This window comes from Sesamum indicum, linkage group LG2 (genome assembly GCF_000512975.1).
Source record: "Sesamum indicum cultivar Zhongzhi No. 13 linkage group LG2, S_indicum_v1.0, whole genome shotgun sequence".
NCBI lineage: Eukaryota > Viridiplantae > Streptophyta > Magnoliopsida > Lamiales > Pedaliaceae > Sesamum > Sesamum indicum.
The window spans coordinates 13,254,826-13,280,731 of NC_026146.1; the positions used below are offsets into that span (position 1 = coordinate 13,254,826).

General features: G+C 33.7%; 3 protein-coding genes and 1 non-coding gene across 4 annotated transcripts; 1 reads left to right on the forward strand and 3 right to left on the reverse strand.

Annotated features, from left to right (window-relative positions):
* On the reverse strand, window positions 233-306 carry TRNAV-AAC. Its single transcript has one exon. It is a non-coding gene; the product is annotated as a tRNA-Val (tRNA).
* Window positions 3,482-11,151, forward strand: LOC105156038 (oligopeptide transporter 7). Its single transcript, XM_011072068.2, has 7 exons — window positions 3,482-3,814; window positions 3,906-4,411; window positions 4,517-4,614; window positions 8,786-9,355; window positions 9,589-9,844; window positions 9,928-10,110; window positions 10,198-11,151. Exons 1-7 carry the CDS (start codon window positions 3,775-3,777, stop codon window positions 10,804-10,806), a joined length of 2,262 nt encoding a protein of 753 aa, XP_011070370.1. The 5' UTR covers window positions 3,482-3,774; the 3' UTR covers window positions 10,807-11,151.
* LOC105156039 (mavicyanin) lies at window positions 13,962-14,928 on the reverse strand. Its single transcript, XM_011072069.2, has 2 exons — window positions 14,668-14,928; window positions 13,962-14,581 (listed from the first exon to the last, which is right to left on the reverse strand). Exons 1-2 carry the CDS (start codon window positions 14,843-14,845, stop codon window positions 14,193-14,195), a joined length of 567 nt encoding a protein of 188 aa, XP_011070371.1. The 5' UTR covers window positions 14,846-14,928; the 3' UTR covers window positions 13,962-14,192.
* LOC105156040 (2-keto-3-deoxy-L-rhamnonate aldolase-like) lies at window positions 17,119-18,382 on the reverse strand. Its single transcript, XM_011072070.2, has one exon. The coding sequence runs from the start codon at window positions 18,118-18,120 to the stop codon at window positions 17,257-17,259; it is 864 nt and encodes a 287-aa protein (XP_011070372.1). The 5' UTR covers window positions 18,121-18,382; the 3' UTR covers window positions 17,119-17,256.

The window sequence follows — 25,906 nt, forward strand, 5'->3', positions numbered from 1 at the left end:
TCTTTCCCTTTCTTTTTCTTTTCAATTCTTGAATTCCAACACACTCTCTCTCTCTCTATCTCATTTAAAGAGTGAAAGAAAAGGAAGCGGAAAGCGAAGAGATTCGCATTCGAAGAAGACGAAACGACATTGAGCGACTCTGGAATTCAAAAACGAAGGAAAAAGAGAATGAGCAATAAAAAGAAAACACCAGATGTTGAAGACTTGAGGAACAACTGCAAAAAGGAAAGAATGGCGTCGCCCGGACTCGAACCGGAGACCTTCAGTGTGTTAGACTGACGTGATAACCAACTACACCACGACACCTTTGCGCCTTCCCTATTTGTATTACATATATTTCACAAAATTGAAATCTTAGACAGTAGATATCATACCACCCATAAACATTATTCTTTATTTGTTGGCATTTTGCTTGTCCACATACTTTGTATTTTTTTTTTCTTTAAGATGAATACATTACCACTACTAAATTTTGATTCTTAATAATTAATATATCAATTGTTATACCAAATATTTATAATTAATCGTCAATTATTATTAAAATAGATCAACAATTACATGAAACATCAACCTCACTAGTTGAAGGTCTTTTGCGGTTGCTTTTACTAGTTTAACTTGTCCTCACACGTCCTTATTTATTATCAATTTAAATTTAAATTTAGAGTTATTTTAGAATATGTAAAGTACTGTTGAATATAAAGCTTAATAACACCTCCTAAAAAACATGAAACCCCTTAAGGGTGTAGTTATAATTTTACAAAAGAGAATGAGTGTTTATGCATTATGATCTAATTCTATGGGTCGACCATAAAATTTACCCTTCATATCATAATAGTTTCAATCAATGAATTACACCAATATACAACTAACAAAGTATTTCTCTTTAAGTTTTTTTTTAATAATTTTAAATAATAATTTTTTTTCTTTAATATTTGTTTCATATTTTCACCTTAAATAAGTTGAACCTCTCACGATTTTATTATAAGCATACACTTTATCATAGAGAAGATATTTTTAAACGAATATATTGCTTCAATTCTTCGTTTCTATCTAACATATGATGCCCGTCAAACACTCAACATCATAAACTTCTATACGATATACATAAACATAGAAAAAAAGACACTTAACGTTGTTTTCAAAAATCTCATTGTCTAATTAAAATAAAGTCAGCCTACGACACAAACAAATATTAAAAGAATCTGGGCAGTACTCCGAACCAATTCCGCCATTGCTTAAATCAGTTTTTGCAGAAAAAAAAAAAATCAAAGTAAAATATTTCAATATTCTCCCTAAAATGTTGACATGTGGTGGTATTTATTGTGTAGTTGGGGGTACTGAAAATTGTTGTACCATACCTTTGATGTAGCCTTAATTTCCATAATGATGTTCTGATTTCTTGGTTTGGTGGCTGTAGGAGTAACCCCACGAGTGTAGGCTTGTATTTTTCTAACACTATAAAAAATAATTTCATTAGCAATACCAAAAGTTCTTTGCAAAAGAGTGGATTTTGTTGTTAATTCACATTAATAATGAATTTAAAAGGAAAAATATCTATTTCATGATTATTTCATCGCTAATCAATATTTTTGTTGCTAATTAACTTTTTAGAAATTTTACTTTAATATTTGTTAGTGGGTGCGTTTTATCTGATCTGACTGATGTTTCACATTAATAATGAATTTAAAAGGAAAAATATCCATTTTATGATTATTTCGTCGCTGATCAATATTTTTATTGCTAATTAACTTGTTAGAAATTTTATTTTAATATTCGTTAGTGGGTGCGTTTTGTTTGATCTGACTGATGTTGCGTGTATTTATCTTTTTTACTCTTTTTTAATCCCTAATTAAATTTACAAAAATAAATAAAATACCCAAAAATAGTATCCCAAGAAAAGGAAAAAACTGAAAATAGTAAATTCTAGTAAATCTATTCAAAAAAATGATAAAATTCCTTATTATAAACACGAAAAAACTATGCTCATCAAATTTTGGGTATCATTACATGTTGCACATGTTATTATTAAAACTAACTCCATTTTTTATTCTGTTATTTATAGCACTGGCAGTGATTGGACTACTCACGAGGCATATATTAACATCTGGTAGAATTACGATACCAAATATGGTCGGAGAAACTTGAACACGTGAAGAATCATGGGAAGAATGCAAAGCAATTTTTGTGATATTTTAATAAATAAATTATTTTTTATAAAAAAATTAGTAATTTATTACTCTATATTTTCTAAAATAAAACAATTTATCTTCCTATATTTTTTAAAATAAAGCGATTTACCTTTCTGTCTTGTTATTTTTTTTTGTTTATAGAAGAATAATTTTCTGATTTGTAATATTACTGGAGAGTGAATTGCTGTTCACCCAAAAAATCATGGAAAATGAACTCTTTCTTCTTTTTTTTTTTCCCATTTAATTCTATATATACCGATGACTGATTTGAAATCCTTCACCTCACGGCCATGACCTGAATGTAGGAATGAACCAAAGCGTTACGAAAGGAAAAACCTCTTTCCCATATTTCTTACTTAACGGAAAAAAGGATGAAGCTTTGACATCTAAACACGTCAAATTTTTGTACAAGTTAAAAATTAACCATTTTCTCTTCAATTCCTTCTTCTTCCAAAAGTTCTATTTACTATAAAATTTGAGGGTATTTATATTAATGTTAGCAATAAATATGAGGCAGTGTAAAATCAATTTTATCCCTTCACCAACTACTAATTTGTAGATACAATTCACTGTCAACGGTTAATTTAATAATTACAAAATAATTTAAATTATATGACTTGACCTTTCTTTGCTTCTTATTTAAAGGATCTGACTTTCCTTTTGAATCAACCATTTGCTTGAGCTTTCTGTCTCCACCACTTACTATTAATCTCCCCTAATGCTACCAAAACATAAATCATTGTTGATTATAAATGATTCGGCTTAACGATTATGAAAAATCAATACAATCATGTACAGTCATACAAAATTAATACGAAAATTCAAAATTTGAACATAATCGATCAATATTCACTATAATTTTAAAAATAAATTATAACCAGTTCTTCTGAAATTTGTCGTAATCACAAATATCCCCTTATTATTTGAAAAATTAAAATATCTTCTTGTGACAACTCATTGTAGGAGAGTATTTTGTTAAGGTATTTGTAATTTCAAATGAGTATTTGTAGTTATAACAAATTTCAGAAGAACCCGTCATAATTTATCTTAGTTTTAAATATGGCCAAAATATTGCCATGACTTTAAATTATAGCTGATATTTTGACTTCATCTATAAAAACAATAATCAATAATCATTATATAACTGTGATTAATCAATATTCACCCTAACTTTTCATATTTTACTATAATAATCAATCATGACAAAATATCACCATTCTACTAGTGAATGGACAAAATTGGTGCATGTCTTTAGTTCCTATTGTGATGGAATTTAAATGGTACAAGCAAAAAAGAAGTTTTTTTGACCACACCCCACCTCCAATGAATAAACAGAAGAGTAGTAGTGATGATTAAGGCTGCACATGTATCTCTTTCACAAACAACTCATCACAATTTATTACTAATATTTGACACTATCTACCCCAACCCAAAACTCTTCTATCAATATCCCATCATCCATTTTGTCATTTCATCAATGGAGTAACACAGCAGCCCCATCCCTGATTCCTCCAAATTCTTCCAAGATTCACACACACACACCAATCCCCTCACATTTCTCTCATATCCGCCAAGAAAAGCAACAATGGTGGGAGAATCCTCAGATCAAATCACAGCCCCTCTCAGTAAGTACACCAAGAATCCTTACATCTTGCACAGATTGGCTGGCCTGTGTTCCTCATCATTTCTAACAACTTGGGACATCTTTTCTTGCAGTATCAAGACCTGAGAAGGAATATGAACATTATTCCAGCCCGGAATCCAGCAGTTCCCAGGTCAACGAGGAGCCTGGAGAGAACTCACCAATCAAGCAAGTCGCCCTCACGGTTCCCACCACGGACGATCCAACTCTGCCCGTTCTCACCTTCAGAATGTGGTTCTTGGGCACACTCTCCTGCGTTCTCCTCTCATTCCTCAACCAGTTCTTCTGGTACCGCACCGAGCCCTTGTCCATCACGGCGATTTCCGCGCAGATAGCGGTGGTGCCGCTGGGGCAGCTGATGGCCGCCAAGATCACCGACCGCGTATTCTTCAGAGGCACGCGATGGGAATTCACGCTGAATCCAGGGCCATTCAATGTGAAGGAGCATGTTCTTATCACCATTTTCGCCAACTCCGGCGCCGGCACCGTTTACGCCATCCACGTTGTGACTGCAGTCAAGGTGTTTTACAAGCAGCACATCAGTTTCTTTGTTTCCCTGATTGTCGTCATCACAACTCAGGTTAGTGTCTTTTTTGCACGCAGTGTGAGGTGTGAGTGTGTGTTGTTTGAGGATTTGGTGAGAAGATGATCATAGGTAGGGTTGTGTATGTGGTTTGAATGGTAGGTGCTGGGGTTTGGATGGGCTGGGATTTACAGAAGGTATTTAGTGGAGCCAGCAGCCATGTGGTGGCCTGCCAATTTGGTTCAAGTCTCACTCTTCAGGCAAGTTTTTCATTTCGTTTCATTGCTGTTAAGCTTCTTGGCAATGGCACTTCTCCCACTTCTTTCCCAAATTACACTGGCAGTCCCATCAAATTTAGCGAAATTACATTTTCACTCCCATAAAATAGAAATTTTAACATTTTTAGTTCTCTATTTTAAGATCTTTTCCATATTACTTAACCTAAATTTGAAAAAACTTTAATCCCGCAAAGTAAATGATTAAAAGTGTCGATATTTTTCAATTTTAAGACCATATTTTTGGATAATTTTGAGATCATATTAAAAATGTCATAAGGAAAAGAACTAAAAAGGGTAAAGATTTATTTTATGAGACTAAAATTATAATTTTAAGTTGTTACTTTATTTTAATTTCTTTCTCTGACTTCTGATGCATACATTTATTTATTAATCTTAGCAGGTAGGTAACCTACCTGCCAATTAATTAGTTCCCACGAAACCCACATTCTTCATATATATTGTTTGAATTTGCAATTTTAATTTTTTTATAAAAAAAAAAATCAATTTTAGTCCTATGTCTATACAGTGGCACTTTTGCAATTAGGAACTATAATTAAAGAAGTACAACACATTTAATTTCATCATAAAAAATAATATTTAATTATTGCTAATTATTATGATTACATGACCCTTTTAATTTGAAAATTTTTGAACTTTCCGATCAATACAAACATGACACTCTCTATAATTATAGAACCAAAACTGCATTTTTTCCTAACATTCCTCATGCCACGTTATAAAAAATTGGTCGGAAATATTAAAAAGACCGAAATAAACTAAGTCCCATACAAAATATTTGATAAATTCTGATCAATATAGCTTTTTCCAGCAAGATTTGAACTAAATGTATATTTTTTTTTAATTACAATCCTTAATTGCAATTTTCAAATCTGGATCAAAATTGCGTCAATTTCTTTCCATATATAAATAAGGGGTTGGTTAACTGCATTTTTTTCTTGCGTGTTATTGTAATTTTTGTAAGGTGATATGTTGCATTACTACTATAAAAAGGTGTCACTTCTGCTTCTTTTTTATTTTTTTGGTTTTTTGATAATGCGATATATGGATATTTTAAAACTCGATTTTTGATCCATAATTTTTTCACACTATTATAATTTTGATCCAATCAATAAAATCAAAGTCAATTAAGGTAGACTGTGTTCTACATAACACGACCGTATTGCCGAATTTTAATGATTGAACCAAAATTATAATAATTTAAAAAATTAAAAATCAAAAAATATTTGGGGATCAAAATTAATTTTAATCCTAAATATAGGGACCGAAAATGTAATTTACCTGCAATATGCAAAAGGCCTATCCGGCCATGCATTTGATTGCTCGTAACCCTTTGGGCCATGGTAGATTGGTAGGGACTCTCTCAAGCTGTCTCTTTTCTCTGATATTTTACGTTTAGTGCTATCAAGTTTGGTCGTAGTGAATTGAGTCGCAGTCGCAATAATACACTAATATACGTATACGTGCAAGTTGGTCTCCAACATTGAATTGAATTTTTTATTTCAGATTATGTTATTTTTTTTAGTTTGTGTAATATATATATATATATATATGTTATGTGTATAAAGATTATATTATTTATTTTATTTGAATAATTTTTTTTTAAAATTAAAACTTTACACCTGACACCATTTCATTAAGGTTTGGACGAAAAATGCTAATGTTAACAAAAAAAAATTATGCAAATTTTTAGTTTTTCCCCCCCTCACTTAACATTTCTATATATATTTTGTATTTATAAAGGGATAAATGTAATATATTTATGTGGAGTGAGGTTAACATAATTACATTTTTCCCTTTATAAGTACAAAATAAATATATGAAAATATTGAATGAGGGGAATTGAAATTTATGTAATTTTTTTATTAACGTCAGCATTTTTCGTCCAAATCCTAATGAAAGGGGGTAAGGTAAATAATAGAATTTTCAGAGGTGATGTAAGTATAATTTTGAAATTTTTTTGGAAGATTTTGTAATTTTATATTTTCAAAGGGGGTTTAAATATAATTAACTACTAGTAATTTGTTGCACACCCTATGTGTGTGCAACTTCTATAAGTATAATTTAAAATAAAATATTTATAAAACTTTATTATTTAATAAATATATATAAAATAATAAATTAATATTAAATTTACAAAAAATTGTGAAAAAATGTATAAAATTTTTAAAAAAAGAATAACTCTTGAAAAATAATGGGAAAGTGGGAAGTTAAATGGGTGGGTGGAAAAATAATAAATAAATTAAATAAATAAGATAAAATATTAAAATTTACATACCAAAATAATTGAGACACCAATTCACCCCTCTTCAATTATATATAACTAGCTATACGTGGCATATTTAATGTGTGTGCACAAAAAATTTAAAATAATTAAATAATATTTATTATTTTTTTATTGTAGGAAAAATGATAATATGAAAAAATGATTATGATAAAAAAGTAATTTTGGAAGAGAATATCTGGAGTAGGAGAAAGAAAAAAAAATATTAACTAAAAATAAATAACTATTTAAACAAATAGGTTTTACTACTTGTAGATAGTCGGGAAAAAGTGGAAGTTAGTGGGTCGAGAAAAAAAAAAAAAAAGAAAAATAACATACCAAAAATAAAGAAGACACCAAAAAGGTGCTCTTCATTAATATACACATAGATTTTAATTTGAAAACCCGAAATATTACTTACCAATTTGTATGTATGGTAGATAATGAAAACTTGAAAAATCTCACTTAATATTTTGTCATTATCGTTGTTTTTATTGTAGTGCTTGCAAATGTTCATTGGAAGAAATATGACAATTTGTCATGATTAATTATCAAAATAAAATATAAAAGATCGTACTATATATTATGATTGTCTATTAATTATTAACCGTTGTTTCTGCAGTGTTTTAATTATAATTTAATCATTGTGTGGTCAAAACTAAAATTTTTACAATGGTTTTGTTGCGTGATGGTAAGTAGTATTGTTAGGGAAGATGTTTGTAATTTGAATAAATCTTAAGAGTGGTTCAAGTAATTTTTTTGAAGGGTAAAAGAGTAATTTCATTTTAATAATTATAATTTTCTAAAATGGGACAAAATACATTGCGTATTAAAGCATGTGGCACAATTCTTTTCACCACGAAAGATATCTGATAATGTGTGGATCTTTTATCACACTTTTATATTATATATTGACATTATATCAATAAGTGATTCATAAGTGTTTTTTTGTTTAATTTAAAAGTATAATTAAATTAAATTATAATTTAAAAATAGAAATTGCATACAATACACACGTGTTATGGCATCATTTTGCGGTACAATTGTGTAATTGAAGATCCCCTACCAACAAATAGAAAGTGGTGGGGAAATAGTATTCCACTTTGGTGGGAAAAAATGCATTTTATATCTCATAGAAGTTGGTTGTTTTTTTTTTTTTTTTTTTTTTAATTTTGGTCTTATTATTTTTCAGCTCACCACGTTTTATTTCTTAGCTCTAAAAAAATTTCAATTTTAGTCCTAAACCTTAATTACGGTAAATCTTCTGACCAAAACAATCTTAATTCCCCTCAAGATTTAACAAGCTTCTGTCATGTAGATGTTGTTTCCAAAATTTGACGAAATTAAGGTTAATTTGGGGTTAAAATTGTAATTATTTTTAAAGTTACGAGATAAAAAGTGATGAACTAAAAAACAATGAAAAAAAAATACAAAATGGCTAACTTGTGGGACGTACAATTCAAAATTTTCCCACTTAGATTTTTAACGTTAGTGACTTACTAATCTATAATTGTCACGTGTATATATATATATATATATATATATATATATATCACACACCCACACACTCCGGCGATTGACACATTCTTTTTTAAAAATTCTTTTCCAATTTGTGTGGGAGAAAACACTGAGGTTGCGTTTAAATTAAAGGATGATTTCAAATCCTTAATAACACATGCTTTGTATATGTTTAGATAATTTTATACTTCAAGAATTTCAAATGCTTCCTTTTTCAAATTTTGACTGTAATTTGATAAATATAAATGGATTTTATATTTCTTTGATTTGAAATTCTTTCTCTAAATTCGTTTTCCTAAATTCAAATGCATGGATCCAAAAACATCCTAATTAGAATTGAGTATGTCTGAACAGGGCTCTCCATGAGAAAGACGAGCGACCTAAGGGCGGGGTGACACGAACTCAGTTCTTCATTATTGCCTTCATCTGCAGCTTTGCTTACTACATATTCCCCGGCTATCTCTTTCAAATGTTAACCTCTCTTTCATGGATATGTTGGATCTTTCCCAAGTCAGTGATAGCCCAACAACTCGGGTCGGGCCTCAAAGGACTCGGAATTGGAGCCATCGGCCTCGACTGGTCCACCATTTCCTCCTACCTTGGAAGCCCATTGGCAAGTCCTTGGTTCGCCACTGCCAACGTAGCTGTTGGATTTTTCTTTGTTATGTATGTTGTCACTCCACTCAGCTACTGGCTCAACATCTATGAAGCCAAAACCTTCCCCATATTCTCCGACGATCTCTTCACCAGCTCGGGCCAGATTTACAACATTTCTAGCATCATCGACCTGAATTTCCACCTTGATGCCGCAGCGTATCAGCGCGAAGGCCCTCTTCATCTAAGCACGTTTTTCGCCATGACGTATGGTGTTGGATTCGCTGCGCTAAGCGCCACCGTCATGCATGTGCTTCTGTTTCATGGGAGGTAATATTCATCATTCCATAGGCGATTGTGGATGTAGGTGATTGCACTTTATTCAATGTGAAAATACTACCGCGCACTAAACTTTTGAAAAAGAAGCTTACTACTTTAAGGGTCGTGTTGCCTTTTTTCCTTTTTTTGTTTAAAGGAGTTTCTTGCCTATTTTCACATGGAGGGCCGTTGCATTTAACTCATGTAGCATGTTGCAATAGTTAATGGTGTTAAATGAAGTGCAGAGAAATATGGGAGCAAAGCAAATCGAGTTTTAACCAAAAGAAAATGGACATACACACAAAACTGATGAGCAAATATAGGCAAGTACCGGAGTGGTGGTTTTGGTGCATTCTTGTGGCAAACGTTGCGCTTACTATCTTTGCCTGTGAATACTACAAGGAGCAACTTCAGCTGCCTTGGTGGGGTGTTATACTAGCCTGCGTGATCGCTATATTCTTTACTCTTCCAATTGGTATCATTACGGCTATTACTAACCAGGTAAGTGTACCCCTTTTTCTCCTTATTGATACGTTGTTTATACCCTATGTGAATGATTTTAACTCTTAGTGCATAAACAACAGTCACCGGGGTTGAACATTATCACCGAGTACATAATTGGATACATATACCCTGGATACCCGGTTGCAAACATGTGCTTCAAGGTCTATGGCTACATTAGCATGACGCAGGCAATCACGTTCCTTCAAGACTTCAAGCTTGGACATTACATGAAAATCCCACCAAGAATGATGTTCATGGCACAGGTCAGTTGACTCTAATTCGTTTTCCCAGCAAGTTACATCTTGTTACTCGAGAAAATGACTTAAGAGGACTCACCTTGTTTTATGAAGGTGGTAGGAACTCTTATAGCTGGTTTCGTTTACTTGGGAACAGCATGGTGGTTAATGGAAACCATCCCGGACATCTGCGACAAATCCTCTGATAGCGTCTGGACGTGCCCAGGTGATCATGTTTTCTATGATGCATCCGTGATTTGGGGTCTGATCGGCCCACGAAAGATTTTTGGAGACCAAGGCACTTATGGAATGGTGAATTGGTTTTTTCTCGGAGGAGCCATAGCTCCTCTGTTGGTGTGGTTGGCAACAAAGGCGTTCCCCAATCAAGAATGGATTAGACTCATCAACATGCCAGTCTTAATTGGGGCTTGCGGGCAAATGCCACCAGCAACTGCCGTCAATTACACGACATGGATTATTGTCGGCTTTCTGTCTGGCTATGTCGTGTATAGGTACAGGCCAGATCTGTGGCAGCGTCACAATTACGTCCTCTCTGGAGCGTTGGACGCCGGTTTGGCCTTTATGGGGGTTCTTTTGTACATGTGTTTGGGCCTGGAGAACATTAGTATAGACTGGTGGGGAAATGATCTTGATGGATGCCCTTATGCTTCCTGTCCTACGGCTAAGGGGATATTGTTTGAAAGCTGTCCTGTCATATCTTAACATGAAGAATTCAAGAGCTGAATCTATGAACTTGGAGAAAAAATATGTGCTTCTTTATCAACAAAATGATGCATATATATTCAATTGAATTCAGAAATTGTACATGTTTCTAGTACATTTGTTCTTTGCTGCTCATTACGAGGTTCAATGTGTTGTCTTAATAAATCTTCCGAAGAAACAAGAAACTTAACATTGTTTTAGAACAGATCATAGAAAAGAGTTGGTTCTTGTAACTCTCATTCTCTTTTGGCAGTGTTTGGCTGTAATCTGCTTATGATCCTTGCAGATTACTGACGGATTTTCATGTTTATGATCTAAATTGAAGAAGAAAAATATGTTGCAGCCTTCACTTTGTATTTTCCGTTGTTGATAGGTGTAGTTTTTGGTACAATTAAAGACAGGAAATGGCATCAGTAAGGAACCTTACCATGAGGGTGTTGGGCAACGCTTGTTTAAAAGATTTTATAAGTTGATATATTTTACAAACGCACCAAGATTTTATGGGACCCTAACCCTATAAGTTTGACCCATTAGATTCGACTAGAATTTTTAAATATTAAAAATTAATACTATAGGTAAACTTTATAAAAAGGAGATAAATATATTATTGAAAGAATAGTTTTATTTTAAAAAAATTATATGTGCATATTTTTTACTCTAAAATACTAAAACAGTCTAAGTATATGTTGCTTGTGTATACTTTAAAACATAAAACTATTTAAAACTATTTTTATTTATAGCAGTATTCTTTTCATGCATTATATGTAAGTATAGATAAGATATGCGGATTTTTTTTTATATATTAGAAAAAAGTATAAAAAATATTAAAAGAATCTGGTGTGATTCCAAAACAAGAAGATTGAAGACCCTGCTCAGGGCCTTTGTTGTGGCTTAAAAGGTCCAGCCATTCCTATTCCCAAATTAATTATCTCATTGACTGAAAAAAAAATGTTTCATATTAATTTTATAATATATTTGCACCTGCGAAGACAATTATACATAGATCAAAAAATTAAGATAGCTGCAATCATCTATAATTTAGTTTTCTTACCCTTGCAATCAGTCATGCAAAACACACAATCAATATACTTTTTACATATACTAATCATTTATGATAATTACGGATCATTGTAATCATAGATAACAGTGGAATAAGTAACATTGAACCTATATATCTATCAATTCTATCAATATTACTTAGCCTAAAAAGAATAATCAAGACAAAAAATACTTCAAAAAATTTCAAATAAATACAAATCTCATGGGTGCGGTTTACATTCAAATTAAAGGGTCCGACGTTCTCTTGAACTAGAAAGTAAAAATAGCTACAGGTAAGTGTCGTTTACATTCAACCTTATACAATCTAATATGGTGTTTACTTCCATAGATGGAGGGCGGACTTATTGGAGTGGCCTTGTTCACTATTTGGGATGAATAACTAAATCCAAGAAGCCAGTTAAGATAAGTGTATATCAACAGTCCATACCCAATCTGGAGTTGTATATTGGGAGTTATAACAGTTTGAATGGGTCTTGCCTTGTCACCCTAAAAAGAAAGAAAATCTTAAACTTGCTACATAATTTGGAGTTATATGTTGAGAGTTATAACACTTTGAATGGGTCTTCTCTTGTCAACCTAAAAAGAAAGAAAATCTTAAACTTGCTACATTGTCAGTCAGTTATGGCTGATAAATACGGTCTTAATAGGACATTTTTTTGGGTGACATGGACCTTGATGTGTGGTATTCATTTGACATGGCATCCTTGACGTTTGTTGTTTGGGCTTACTGATTGGGTCTCGATTAAGGGCCTTGCCTCATCAATTTGGGCAACAAAAGGGCCTAGGCCAATAGAGTTTTGGGTTTATTGTGTTGCATAATTGAGAAGCCGCCCTTTAGCTTGGGGCTTGGGCAGAATTTTGATTTTAGGCTTAAAAACTATATGATGAGGGCATCAATAGGAATAATACTTATCCTTATGTTTGCCATCTCATATGGGTCCCACGTTAAAATAAAGAGATCCTGTTAAATCAGAAATAAAGTAGCTTAAAATCATAGAACCAATTACTTATAATCTTTATTCAATCAGATCCACCTGTTAGGTGTGTCTTTGCTGGCGTACTTCAAGGATTTAGTGTCATTTGACGTGTAAAATAGGATTGACATGTTGGGTAAGATGGACAGATTTGTTGCCCCTTCAACAAGGTGACATAGATTGAGTTGATGGCTTTTCAGCCCGCAAGTGATGAATAAGCCAACTAGACTTAAACTTGAACTTATTGGTATTAAATAAATTGAATCTGACTCTTTAACATATTTTATTCATAAATCTAAAAGCAGCTCAATAATATTTTTATTTATTTATAACACATCCCATGTTCATGCTAATGTTTAGTGTGGGTGCTAACAAGTGATGCCAGCTAATGAATTGTTTATTGAAAGCATGATGGTGAGCTTGGAGGTATACGGGTTAACTAATTCTCATATTGTCTTATATATGCTGAGTTGGGCCATGGAAATAAGCGTATGCTTTTCTTAGAGGATTACTTTAAATTTAAATTCCAACTTTTCCTGCTTCTCTCTTTCTTCTTCATTACTACCATTGCCGACATCTCACTGCCCTCTAATCTTATGACACCCCCTTATCATGATATTTTTTTTTTCAAAAAAAAGTAAAAATATATATGATTAAAATAATAAATAATTTTAAAAATATTTAATAGTAATTAATAATTAGATTGAAGAGTGGGATTAAAAATTACAAATAATAACTTTAACTAAAATGTCGTTTCAATGAAGTTTAATTATAAGTAATTGTTAGAATTAATGTTGAACTGCAAGGCCGAAGTTGACTTAGCTCATCAACAATTAACTATTTATATTCGGGAAAATTGCAAGTAATTTTTTATAATACTATAACTGAATAAATTATTTTTTTTAAAAAAAATAGTAATTTATTTTTTTTTATTTTTAAAAATACAATAATTTATCCTCTTGTATTTTTTAAAATAAAACAATTTATTTTTTTTAGACAAGAAAGATGAATTGTTATTTTTTTATTATAAGATATAATTTACTTATTTATAATATCATAAGGTAAATTGCATTAAACCCTTATATATTCAAAGTGAAATATGATAACATATATTGATGCCAATTTACAAAAGTAAAAGACCCAAATGATCCTCTCAATTTACTCAAACAAATAAAAATTACATACAGAGCAAGAAAGAAAGAATCCCGTGCGACAAATCTCCAATTCTATTTCAAAGAATCATTTCATTTCTATAGAATTTCAAAAAAAAAAAAAATACATCAAGAATTGTTGAACACGAAAAGAAATAACTCAGAATTATACAAAAATACTCCTCCAAATCCCTTCATCCCTCTACACCACAATCAGAGCGATGATACAAAAAATTCCAGCCACTGCAGATACGAACACCGGAATTCTCGTCAATGGCGACGCAGAAGCAGAAGCAGCCTGCATCGGAATGGACCCGAAAACAGTGGGATAAGAGGGCGCAGAAGCCGCTGGAGCGTAGGCGGGCGAGTCGGCAACATACGATCCATTTCCATACACAGAAACGTGAAGTTTCTGCGATTTCTCGCAGTGGCCCTCAACTCCGCTGGTGAAGTAGAAGTCCCCGGGCTTGGTGATGTTGAAGAGAGAGTTGCCGTTGTTCATGTAGAGAATGGGATCTTTCAGGTTGCAGCTGTTGTAGGACTCCGACGTGACCTGGATCACGGAGTCTTCGCTCGGCGGGTACAAGAAAACTGCAGAGATCATCAAAGAATATGATCGATCAATATCACAGCGTACACCTTCAGTGCGTGTGCATTGTGTGTGAAGAGTTACTTACAGAGGGAGTCTCCGATGTTAAGGTTGTGGGATTTGGACCATTTGGTGTAGATTTGTGGGTTTGAAGAAGTGGGGATGCCCCAAGCGTGCAGGTCTCCGACATGGTAAACATTGCAGAGGACTTCGCCCTGGATCGAGAGGAGGAGCAGCAGGGTGCACCAGAGCTCGGAGTTTCCCATTTCTGCAAGCGTAGGGAGACGGAGAGAGGGAGGCGGAGAACTTGGGAGGAGATTTAAATGTAGTTGGCCAATGGAATTTGGATTTAGTGTACACACTAAAAATAGGGAAAAGAGCAATGCGAAATTACTAGAATAACCCTGAGTTCATGCTTTGACTACTAGAAACACTCCAAGAAATATAACATTTAACTAGAACTAATTGTCTATAATTGAAAATAAATAATTGGTTGTTGGATGTAGTTTTTGCGAATATGATTAGAATATTTGTTATGGCTAAACATTATGACAATAGTAGAGTTAGGGGAAAACTATTTTCATGGTGCATAATTAAGTTTTTGTATCAATTTTATCAACTAGGGATAGTGATAGTTATTTACTATGATTTTTAGTCTGTAGCCATGAAAAATGTAGGTAACAATAATTATTTTTTCTAGTGCAAGAGTGAAGGAGGAGCCCGGATTAATAAATTATCAATCTTCAATTATGATTTAATCAAGTAAATGAGATTTGATTTGGTCGGCAAAATTGAGGTCCAGTAACCATAAAGTTATAAATTCGAGTCTATTAATGAGTGTTGGTCTATCTTAATAATAGGTTAATGTCAACTGTGATAATAGTTGCTGATTAATAATTAATATATTAATTATAAGTAATTACATTTTTTTGCTGAAAAGAAAGCATGAGGGGGTAGATTTAATAGTAGGTAAAATGAGAGGGGTTGAAATTGAAATAGTTGAAATGAGGAGGGACCAAAAAGTTATATATGGTGTTGAATAATGTGACAAGGAGACAGCGCGACAAGGGCATGGCTTTGCACCGACTCAATCTGGTAGTAGGAGTGGTGATGTTACGAGGCAGAAATCAGAAATTTGGGTTTGTTGTTTTGTAAGTGTAAATAGGAGAAGTCAATAATTAGAAGAGAGCAGGGCACGTGGTACAGTTGGCGGATGCAGCAACATGGGAGCCTTGTGGATCATGGATTCCACCATTCTATGCCATTTCTCCATAAACCCACATGCACTTCTATTATTGTTTAGGATTCGTTTTTTACTTAGTTTGTAATTATGACATAAGGTAATTACCACATTTAAGATTTAGTTTTCTTCCTACATCATTGCTCAATATTGATCTTTATTAGAATTTTCTTTTTACTCAAATCATGTTCAGTCGAACCCAATAAATAATCATACAATGAGTGTGATTGGTTATTATTTCTGATTCAGATTCAGTCGAATTTGATTTGGATTAAAATTTTCTTCTATTAGAATAGTTTCATGTGAGTTACAATATAAAATCACTCATGAGTTACTTATACTTGAACTCGTATTCATTGTAAGCTTATAACATTACCCATAAAAAAATAATATTAAAGATGGATCCACAATCACTAAACCTAAATGAAAGTCCCAATGTAATGTTGGGGGAGAATTCCATTGCAAGACCCTTCTCACCAAATATACAGGTGAAGAAAAAGGTAAGGTACAAGCAAATTGATGCAAGTTGGAGTACCACTCAGGAGGTTGTTCATTTTAATGATAATATTTTAGGGATAATTATGTTTACACCCCTTGATCTATGACTTATTTACACTAACAATCTCTATTTGTTATATAATTACACATACACTCACCAAAATATTATTATTACTTATACACCTCGTAAATTTGTTAGCATCATTACACGAACTATTCCTATTTTTTTTGGCTATTAGGGATAGTTTCTATAATTATGCAAAAGACAGGACTGGTTTATGTGAATAGACCATAGGTCAAGAGGTATAAATATAATTATCTCTATATTTCAGGGATCATTACATCACCCTTTCCTGAAAATTGATGTAGAAATACAAAAAACCCTTTATTGTTTGCAAAGTTACATCTAGCACCCCTGATATGTGTTTCCATCCAACAAATAGATCTGTCTGTTAGTGAAATTCACAAATTTGATGATAATATCCAAAAAAACTTGAATAGAAATTCATATTTACTCTCAATTGACTTATTACTGACTTATTGTAGGTCAAACAATTTTTTCTAATTGAACTACACTTATAATAGTTAAAATGTACATCCTTACATGCATTAGTGCATTGAAAGGTGTATAAAAGTAGTTCGATTATAAAAAATTTATTTAACATGCAATAAATTAATTGAGGATAAATATAAATTTTCATTCTTTTTTTTTCTAATATTAGTAAATTCAAAAAACTTTAACTAATTAAAAGATTTATTTATCGGATGAAATAATTATTAAATATAATTTTTTGATCTACATTTCATTACACTAAATCTGATGGGAGGACAGGGTTATTATCCATATATTTTACTGTGCAATCAACAAAAATACAAAGACACAAGTTTTATGTGGACCACACTCAGCAAATTTCATTGAAAACAACAAGAACCATGTCTCTATTTACTCCCAATTTTAACAAAACTTGAGACCTCTGTTGTTCCCTCAATTTCAGCATCCAGATTTAGGCCCATCTTGAACTTCTTCACATCGTCGACGGCGGCTGCCCTGTAAAGCCCGATATCAACGCCACCAGCCACCATATGATATCCACGGGCCCTCAGCTCATTAGGCCCATCATTCGCCATTGCAAACCCAGCCAAATACGGCCCACTAACGCCATCTCCTCGATTGGGCCTTAGCCCAATCACTGCCTCCTCAGCCCCATTCATCATATTCTTCACCTTCTCGTTCACTGGATCCCACAGCTCCCCCAAGCTCGCGCTCAGATCCAATGGCCCGATTTGAATGCAGTCCACCCCATCAACGGCTGCGATTTCCCTCACATTCCTCACTCCTTCCATAGACTCCACTTGGCACATTACGAACAAGTCGGTCTCACATTTAGACAAGTACTCCTCATCAATCCCGTACCTGGAGGCCCGAATTACAGGATGGGCCGCGCCGCGAAGCCCGTTGGGTGGGTAGCGGCAGTAAGAGACAGCCCGGCGGGCCTGTTCCGGGGTGTCGATCATGGGGAACATTACCCCCTGTGGGCCCAGATCAAGGGCTTTCTTGGCCCATGTCTGGGAACACTCCGGCAGGCGGAGGATGGCGGGGGTGGCGGTGGCAGCTAGGGCGTGGAGGCAGGGGAGGGCGGTGGAGATGCCGCCGTACCCGTGTTCCATGTCCACAACGACGAAATCGTATCCAGCGTAGCCGGATATCTCGGCGATTACTGGAGAGAAGCTGCAGAGGAACAGGCCGTAGAGGGTGTCGCCCTTCTCCAAACGCGCTTTCATTGCAGGCAAGATAGAGGCCATATATACTGTGTATACAGTTCAAACACTGATGATTGAGGTTTGGGAAATTGCAGAGTGTGGGAGAAGTGTATCTGACTTTTGCTGTGAAGAATTGATTTGATCATCATTGGATGTCTTTTTTGCATGCAGCGGTGGTAGGCTGTGAAGGTAGCAAGTGTCGTGGGACCGACCTTGTAAATTTAATTTTAGGTGAAATAGCATTTCACCCCATGAAAAATCATAGTTTAATAGAAAACTCCCAACAAAACAGAAAGAAGCCAACGTTGTAGAGACAATAAATTAGTTGCATTGTAGCGTGCCTGGTGTTCCTTCACGCCAATATTATTATTATTATTATTATTATTATTATTATAATCATTATTTATATGGTAGTCAAACACTTGTAGTTTACATAAATTAAAATCAAACCCGATTGACGAAATACAATCTTTCTTTTTTTACTAGCCCAAAATCAACTGGACCCGCTTTTGACCCTGCAATACTAGTGCGATTTGGGTTGGATCGATAAATTGGAGCGGCCCGACAATTTTGTCGAACACTCATAGGTGGTCCTAATTGTATTTTTTTTTTTAATTTCAAACTTATAAAAAATAAAAAAAATAAATTTTAATCTAATATGAACTTTTGTATTGAAGTGAGAAATTTTAGTTTATTATGTTAAAAAACTTTATATTTTAAATTTAAAAATAATTTAGTTAAATTTATTTTAAGTAAATTACATCGAGCATCGTTAAAATTTAATATAATTATAAATATCATATCGTTGTTAGAAAAAATTACAATCACCCTCTATATAATAATGAATAAATAATTTAAATATAGCAAAAAACTAAAATAAAATGAAGATACTGTACTTTTGAAATAATTAAAATACTAGGTTGAATCGCTTTTAATGCGGTTCCGACAAGTATTTTAAATACTTCTATATAAAAAAAGATAAATACAAAATATCATGTGTTTTAATTTTGATTTTCCAGCAAACCAATTTTTTTTTGGAGTATAATTACAAATACCCACTTATATTTTTAAAATTTATTCATAGGTTTAATTTGTTTAATATGAAACTTTATATTAAATTAAGAATATTTAATTTATTATGTTTAATAAATTTTATATTTAGTTAAGAAAAATTAATATGATTTAATTCATTTTTTGATAACTTACACCAAATTTGCTTGAGATTTGAAACAAATATCCTCTCTGATGCCCACTTGATAGTGCCAAAAGTGCCAAAAATACACAGGTAAAATAACTTATGGGCTTGAGCTCTTTGGCCGGCCAAATTCTTTGTAAGCTTAAAAGATTTGGAACCTACAAAAAAAAAATATTAAGACTTCGATGCTCAAGTTGGTGCATAAGATTGAAAAAATAATATAGAAAGAGAGAATATGAAAATGGAACAAGAAGCTATGTTGAAAAAAACAATTGCAACGAGTATGTATATTAGAAATTGCTTGTGATGAAGGAAGCGGATCGGTTTAGAAGTGCGGCGAAAGTATGAAAAAAATCAAAGCACAAGCATGAAATTCCCAATCAAGGTGTGTACCCTTGAACTTTTTCCGGAAACAATCATAGGCCTACAAAAACAAGAAAGGGATGAAAGCATAAAAGAACCATACCCTTGTGATTCATTGAACCGGCTACAAGCGTTGATTCCTCCCTTCAATGGACCGAGATCTCTGCATAAAGATCCTCTAAAGATATCCACGTTCCCACTAGAAGGACGTGTCTTCTCGTAATAGCAAGAATAAATAAGATATCAAACAATCGTTACTGAATTAACGTCTTTAGTCTTCTTAAATTTCTTTAATCTCAAAGATCAAGAGAAATATGGAGAGCGAGGAAGAGAGAAAAAAAGACTTGGAGAAGTGTGTTAAAATTGGCTAGGATGATATTTGGTATATATATGTTCTAGCCAATGTCATCCAAGGCCTTGCACTTGTGTTTAATGGATCGGGCTCGATCTAATTAAAATTAAACCAAGTCTATATCTAATGGACTCTAATTAAATCAAATTCAATTATAAGTCCATTACCAAACTCCATCTTTAATCCAACTAAAAGATTCAAGCACATTGTTTCGCTTTCAATCTATAAATCCAATTTATAAATTGGACCAAATTCAAATAAATTAATCAATTAATTTTAAGGACTAACTTAGAATTTTAATTAATTTAATTAATTAAATTTCAAGTCATCCATCCAATGGATTGATCTACATAAATGATTTGATCATTGATTCCATCAAAAATTAATTTAATCAAATTAAATTAATTTGACTCTTCCGAAATTAATTTTATCCCATTCTAGTGGTAAATGTGTGACTCTTTAGGTTCACCCTCAGCTAGATTTTGGTGTATGTGACTAACAGAATTAATTAAATTTAATTTATTTAATTATTTTCTATTAATTAATAACTAGAAATAGCCTGTTACCATGGATGGTCGTCTAGCAACAATCCATGGCACTAGAAACTAGCTGAATAGTGGCGTTAACATTTAGGCTTCGAGTCTCATACGAGTATGACCCTTCCATCAACCGTTGTCCAACCTTAGCTTAGGACATGAAATTGGGCGTTGGTTCCTATCCTGAACTAGATATCTATACTTATAACTGGGTTTCTTGTTTACCCTACTGATTGAATCGAGAAATCTATCCCACCCATTCAGTCATTGTGGTAATAGATTTTGAGGGCATAAACGGGTCTCAGAGCTTATAGGAGTCACTACTGTCACAATACCGACAGGGGACAGATGCTATCTTGGAGTCTATCGTCCTTGCTACATACTTCGACTACACTGATTAAGGCTTATGATGACCATGCCTCATGATACAGCCACCGCTCACCATATTTAAGATATAATTTTCATATGCACGTGGTTATCATGATTTCTCAAGTTCGAAAACTAATCCCGTACTATTGGAACTAGAAATCCCAGTCATACCAACCAAGCACTCAAGGCTTCCATACAACTAACCCACTAAATTGCATAGACAACCTATATCTCCTACTAATGAAACATTGATGCAATACTTCGTACAGGGCCTTTTAGGACACTCGAGGTCCTCAACTTGTAATGTTTCAGACCAAACCTTAGAAAATGATTTCATAACTGTCAGGTCTATGCACGTGATTGTCATGATTTCTCAAATCCGAGAACTAATATCATATATTGGGAACGAAGATTCCAGTCATACCAACCAAGTCCTTAAGGCTTCCATAAAACGATTTTCGCGAGTCAGTTGAGTCGGTCAACTAACTTGCGAACTAACCCACTAAAATTGCATAGACAACCTATGTCTACTACTAATGAAACATTGTTGCAATACTTAGTGCAAGTCTCTTTAGGACACTCGATGCCATGTCTCGAGGTCCTTGACTTGGAATATTTCAAATCAGACCTTAGAAATTGATTTTGTAGCTGCCAGATCTATGCTAGTCCAACTCTACGGATTTAACCTTTCAGTGTATGGGCATTTTGTTGTGACATTGAAACACTATTCAATGTAAGTGGTAAGCATAATAAAACACAATGTCAGTTTGATGAATTCTTACCATATTCATCAATTCAATATAATTTTGATAAAGATTACCCAATAAAATACAGTTAATCAAATTAACGTTTTGATCATCTATTCAACATGAATGCTCAGAAAATCGCCCCCTGGTTGAGGAGGTCAAACCTAATTTTATAGTCAAAGTCCCCCCAGTGGTGAGGGGTATGGCCCCCAAGAGCATTGATGAGGTAATTACTAGTAGATAAGTCTCTTTGGAATCCTGATCTATTGGTTGCAGAAATCTAAGGGAATCTAATCGATTAAAAATCCTTAGCAGAGTAGGGGTCCCATTTCTCCAGGAGTCTTCTTTCTCGATCATCCTTACTAGGTTCTGCTCGAATGATGTCTATCCACCTGGACAATGGCGTTGCTAGCTACTAGTGCGGAAATTTGGGCCTCCTAGGCCTCAAGGGACAAATCCTTCTCCTGAGCTTTGACTTTAGCTAATGGGAAGGTCTATGGGGCCTTCCCTAGGCCTCTCTCTCCACTCCCCCCCCCCCCCCCCCCCCCCCCCAGCTTTTTATTGGGTTAGCAAATAGACCGTCCATTGGGTCACCTATTTATGACGACATTGTTCTCATTGTTTGAAAAATTACTGATAAGTGATAGTCCTAAGTGTGACATAATTGTATAACCCTTGGGCGGGCATTATTATGAAAAATTGTAAAATTTTATGTTGGATGGACACTATTACAAAAGGAAAATGTAACTATTAGAGAAAATATATAAAATTATCATTTAGGCTCCAAAGGTGGATTTTGGGCAATTCAATACAAAATTTAAATAAAACCATAATGGAACTAACAAGACTGATCAATTGTTGGACGGATATTATTATCAAGAGGGTGACTGTAATTTCTCTAGGGGAGCTCGATGTAATGAACTTATGCCTATACTATCTTTGTGAAAGCATTCTTCCCTTAGCATGAGGCTATAATTTCACCATCCAAAATTTTAAATCTTCTTTCTGCTTCAGCCAAATTGCTATTTGAGAGCGATTAGTGTCAATCACATCATCATATTTGCCAAACGAGAGATTAAACAGTGAGAAGAACTAACATACGATTATAAGTACTCCACATCTTCACTCGACTTGTTTATTCTGTGTCCACAATCTTATTGTTTATTTGGTTTTTTAGCTTTGTAGGTTTTTCCAAAAGGATGAAAGGCTAGTCTGTTATTGTGGATTCTCTAGATGTCGTGGTGTGGTAAATGATATTGAAGCTGAAGAACGAGTAACAAAGCTATATGTACCCCGCAGTGAATTGAAATACTGGCAAGGAGAATAAGAGAGGTCCGTTGCTTCATTTTTCACTAATCCCTTTGTAATTATAATTTGTTGACATTTCTATTAAATTGAGATATAAAGAGAGAACGTTGTTTGTCGTGTTACCCTTTTGATTAAATTTGTATTATATGTTGTACAAATATGAGATTATGAAGTCTGGCAAATGCTTAAGATGTCATTTTATATTTTCTTTCTATTTGAGGCTATATTTAAATCCGTGGAACTTTGAGAGTGGTGGTTATGAAGCTAAAGTATTTCAGGGCTTTACAAAGCAATGAGTCAGATTGATAGTTATGGAGTTCTATGGTGAACTAAAGAGTGCCAAGTTTTACATTCTTTTTTCTTGTATTGGTGAGATACATAATTTGTGCAATTTTGGTATCTAATTGAATTCCTTATCGGTCTTGATTTTAGAACTTCATGTTACATCATAAGTATTGTGAAATTATAAATGAGGCAGGTAGAGAAAGTTGAGGAACACAACATGTGATGTAGGTTTGTGTAGGGGTGCAAGGATGAAGAAACAAGTTGTCATACTTATAATGACCAATTAATTAGTTTTTAAATGAGTTGCCTAATCAAGGATGTAACGTATCATAAATGTGTCTAAAATTGAAATCAGACATGAACTTTTGACATGGATGGAAAAGCTTGACAGGAGACATTATAAGAAGTTTGACAGGAAAGATCTTTTAGAAAAAAGTTTCTAGTCATGTCTGATTTCAATTTTAAGAAACATTTCAGATACTCTATATTCTTGACTAGACAACTCATTTAAAGACTATTAATGGGTTATTATAAATATGATAATTTGTTTCTTCATACTTGCACGCTTACAGAAACGTACATCAGATATTGTGTTCCTTAACTTTTTCTACTTATCTCATTCATAACTTCATAATACTTGAAATATACCACGAAGTCCTAAATTAGCACCGATAAGAAATTAAATGAAGTACCAAAATTGCATAAATTATGTATCTCGAATACAAGAAAAAAGGAGGTAAAACTTGGAACTCTTCAGTTCACCTCAAAACTCCATAAGTACCAATCCGGCTCTTTGTGTTACAAACCCTAAATACTATAGCTTCATGACCACCACTCTCATTGTTCCACGGAATCAAATATAACCTCAAACATGAGAGAAAGATAAAGACATCATAGGCATTGGCAATTGCATAGACTTCATAATCTAGTATTAGTACAATACAGATTTAATCAAAAGGGTAACATGACCAATACTGCTCCATCTTTATATCTCAATTGATAGAAATGTCAAAAAATTATAATTTCGAAAGAATTGATAGAAAATGAACCAACTGGTCTCTCTTATTCTCCCTGCAAGTCTTTCAATTTACTACGGGATATATATAGCTTTGTTAATCGTTCTTAAGCTTCAATGTCATTTACTACACTTCGACATCTAGAGAATCTACAATAACAGGCTAACCTTTCGTCCTTTGAAAAAAACTTACCAAGGCAAAGAACAAAACAAATAAGATTGTGAACATAAAATAAACACAATTGAGTGACGAGATGGAACACCTATAATTCCATGTCTGTTCTTTCCATTGTTTAATATCTTGTTTAGCAAGTATGATGATGTGATTGCCACCATTAACACGAATCATTCTCGAATATCACTTTGACTGAAATAGAAAGAAACATTTAAAACTCATGACGATAAAGTTATAACCCTATGCTGCGGGGAGAATGCTCTCACAAAGATAGCGTAGACATAAGGGCATTGCTTGGTGCATTAACAAAGTACCTCGGAGATTTTGAAGAAAAATAGAAAATCAAATGGGATAATAAAAGAAACCTACTTTCTCCCACTGGTGGGTGTGGAGGTGGGGAGGTCCACGGCCAAGAGGTAAGTTGACGACCGCCTGAATTGGGTGCGGTGGATGAAAATTTGAGAGAATTCTCAGAAATAATTTGGAGGCGTAGAGTGGAGAGGGTTAGGGCAAAAGTTGGTGATGGGTAAATTGAGTATTTATATGGGTATATAATTTGACCTAAACCTAATCATTTAATATAATGGATCTGGACCTAATTTAAATATTTTTATGTAGCTTGATTTAATGGATTTGGACAAAGATAATTTGAGCCCATTGACAGGCCTAATTTATTAGAATACACATGGAAAATAAGATGAAATTAGATTGAAATTCGTATAATGTATGCTTTATCATTAAGTGAGAATGCCTTTTGGGAGTTTCACTTAATTTTAGTCTGCCATTTATTTTTAAAATTTTAAATTAGTTAATTATTTATAACTCCACCACTTATTTTGGTTTTTCATAACTATCTTTTGGTAATTATTTTTTTTTCTTGTTCACTTTTTGTTTTCTCCATCATTATTTATTATCTTTGTTTGTTAATATTTTTTAATATTAACATCGGTATGGCCCTATACGAGCAGCCTAGAAGCAGGCCTATTTCTCAACCTAACAGACTAACTCAAAAAAGTCCAGAAAGAGATGACTTGACAGGACCCTTCCTAAACCCACTCATATTTGTAGCCCAAGAAAGCCCCTGGCCCAAAAATACAAATATGTACGAGAAGCCTATAAACCAACAAGACAGCCATCTCAACAGCTAACTAGGCATAGGAACTACGAGAGGATTGCCATTAAACTAAGTCACTACGAGAAGATCTAGCTAGGGGGACAAACCCCTGGGGCAACAGATTCCTTAGCCCACTGAAGTCTCCCAATCGAGGAGGACTACCGCAAGACCAACAAACCAGTAGGATAAGGATGATAATGTGAACCCTTATCTACTCGGGTGGCAATTACCTCCCCCCCCCCCCCCCCCCCCCCCCCCCGCCACCAAGCTCTCATTAGCAATTCTTATCATATCTGCCAACTATTATCACACTTTTATCATACTTTATCTCAATTTGTATTTATTTTCTTTATTTAGTATCATCTTGTCA

What these genes read in the sequence shown, in the direction of transcription:
- LOC105156038 (XM_011072068.2), top strand. Translation starts at nt 3,775, where the DNA reads ATGGTGGGAGAATCCTCAGATCAAATCACAGCCCCTCTCA. An exon ending in TTGTCGTCATCACAACTCAG is followed by an intron (nt 4,412 to 4,516) that starts GTTAGTGTCTTT and finishes TTTGAATGGTAG; the next exon opens with GTGCTGGGGTTTGGATGGGC. An exon ending in GTGCTTCTGTTTCATGGGAG is followed by an intron (nt 9,356 to 9,588) that starts GTAATATTCATC and finishes AATGAAGTGCAG; the next exon opens with AGAAATATGGGAGCAAAGCA.
- LOC105156039 (XM_011072069.2), bottom strand. Translation starts at nt 14,845, where the DNA reads ATGGGAAACTCCGAGCTCTGGTGCACCCTGCTGCTCCTCCTCTCGATC. An exon ending in TAACATCGGAGACTCCCTCT is followed by an intron (nt 14,582 to 14,667) that starts GTAAGTAACTCT and finishes TGATCTCTGCAG; the next exon opens with TTTTCTTGTACCCGCCGAGC.
- LOC105156040 (XM_011072070.2), bottom strand. Translation starts at nt 18,120, where the DNA reads ATGGCCTCTATCTTGCCTGCAATGAAAGCGCGTTTGGAGAAGGGCGAC.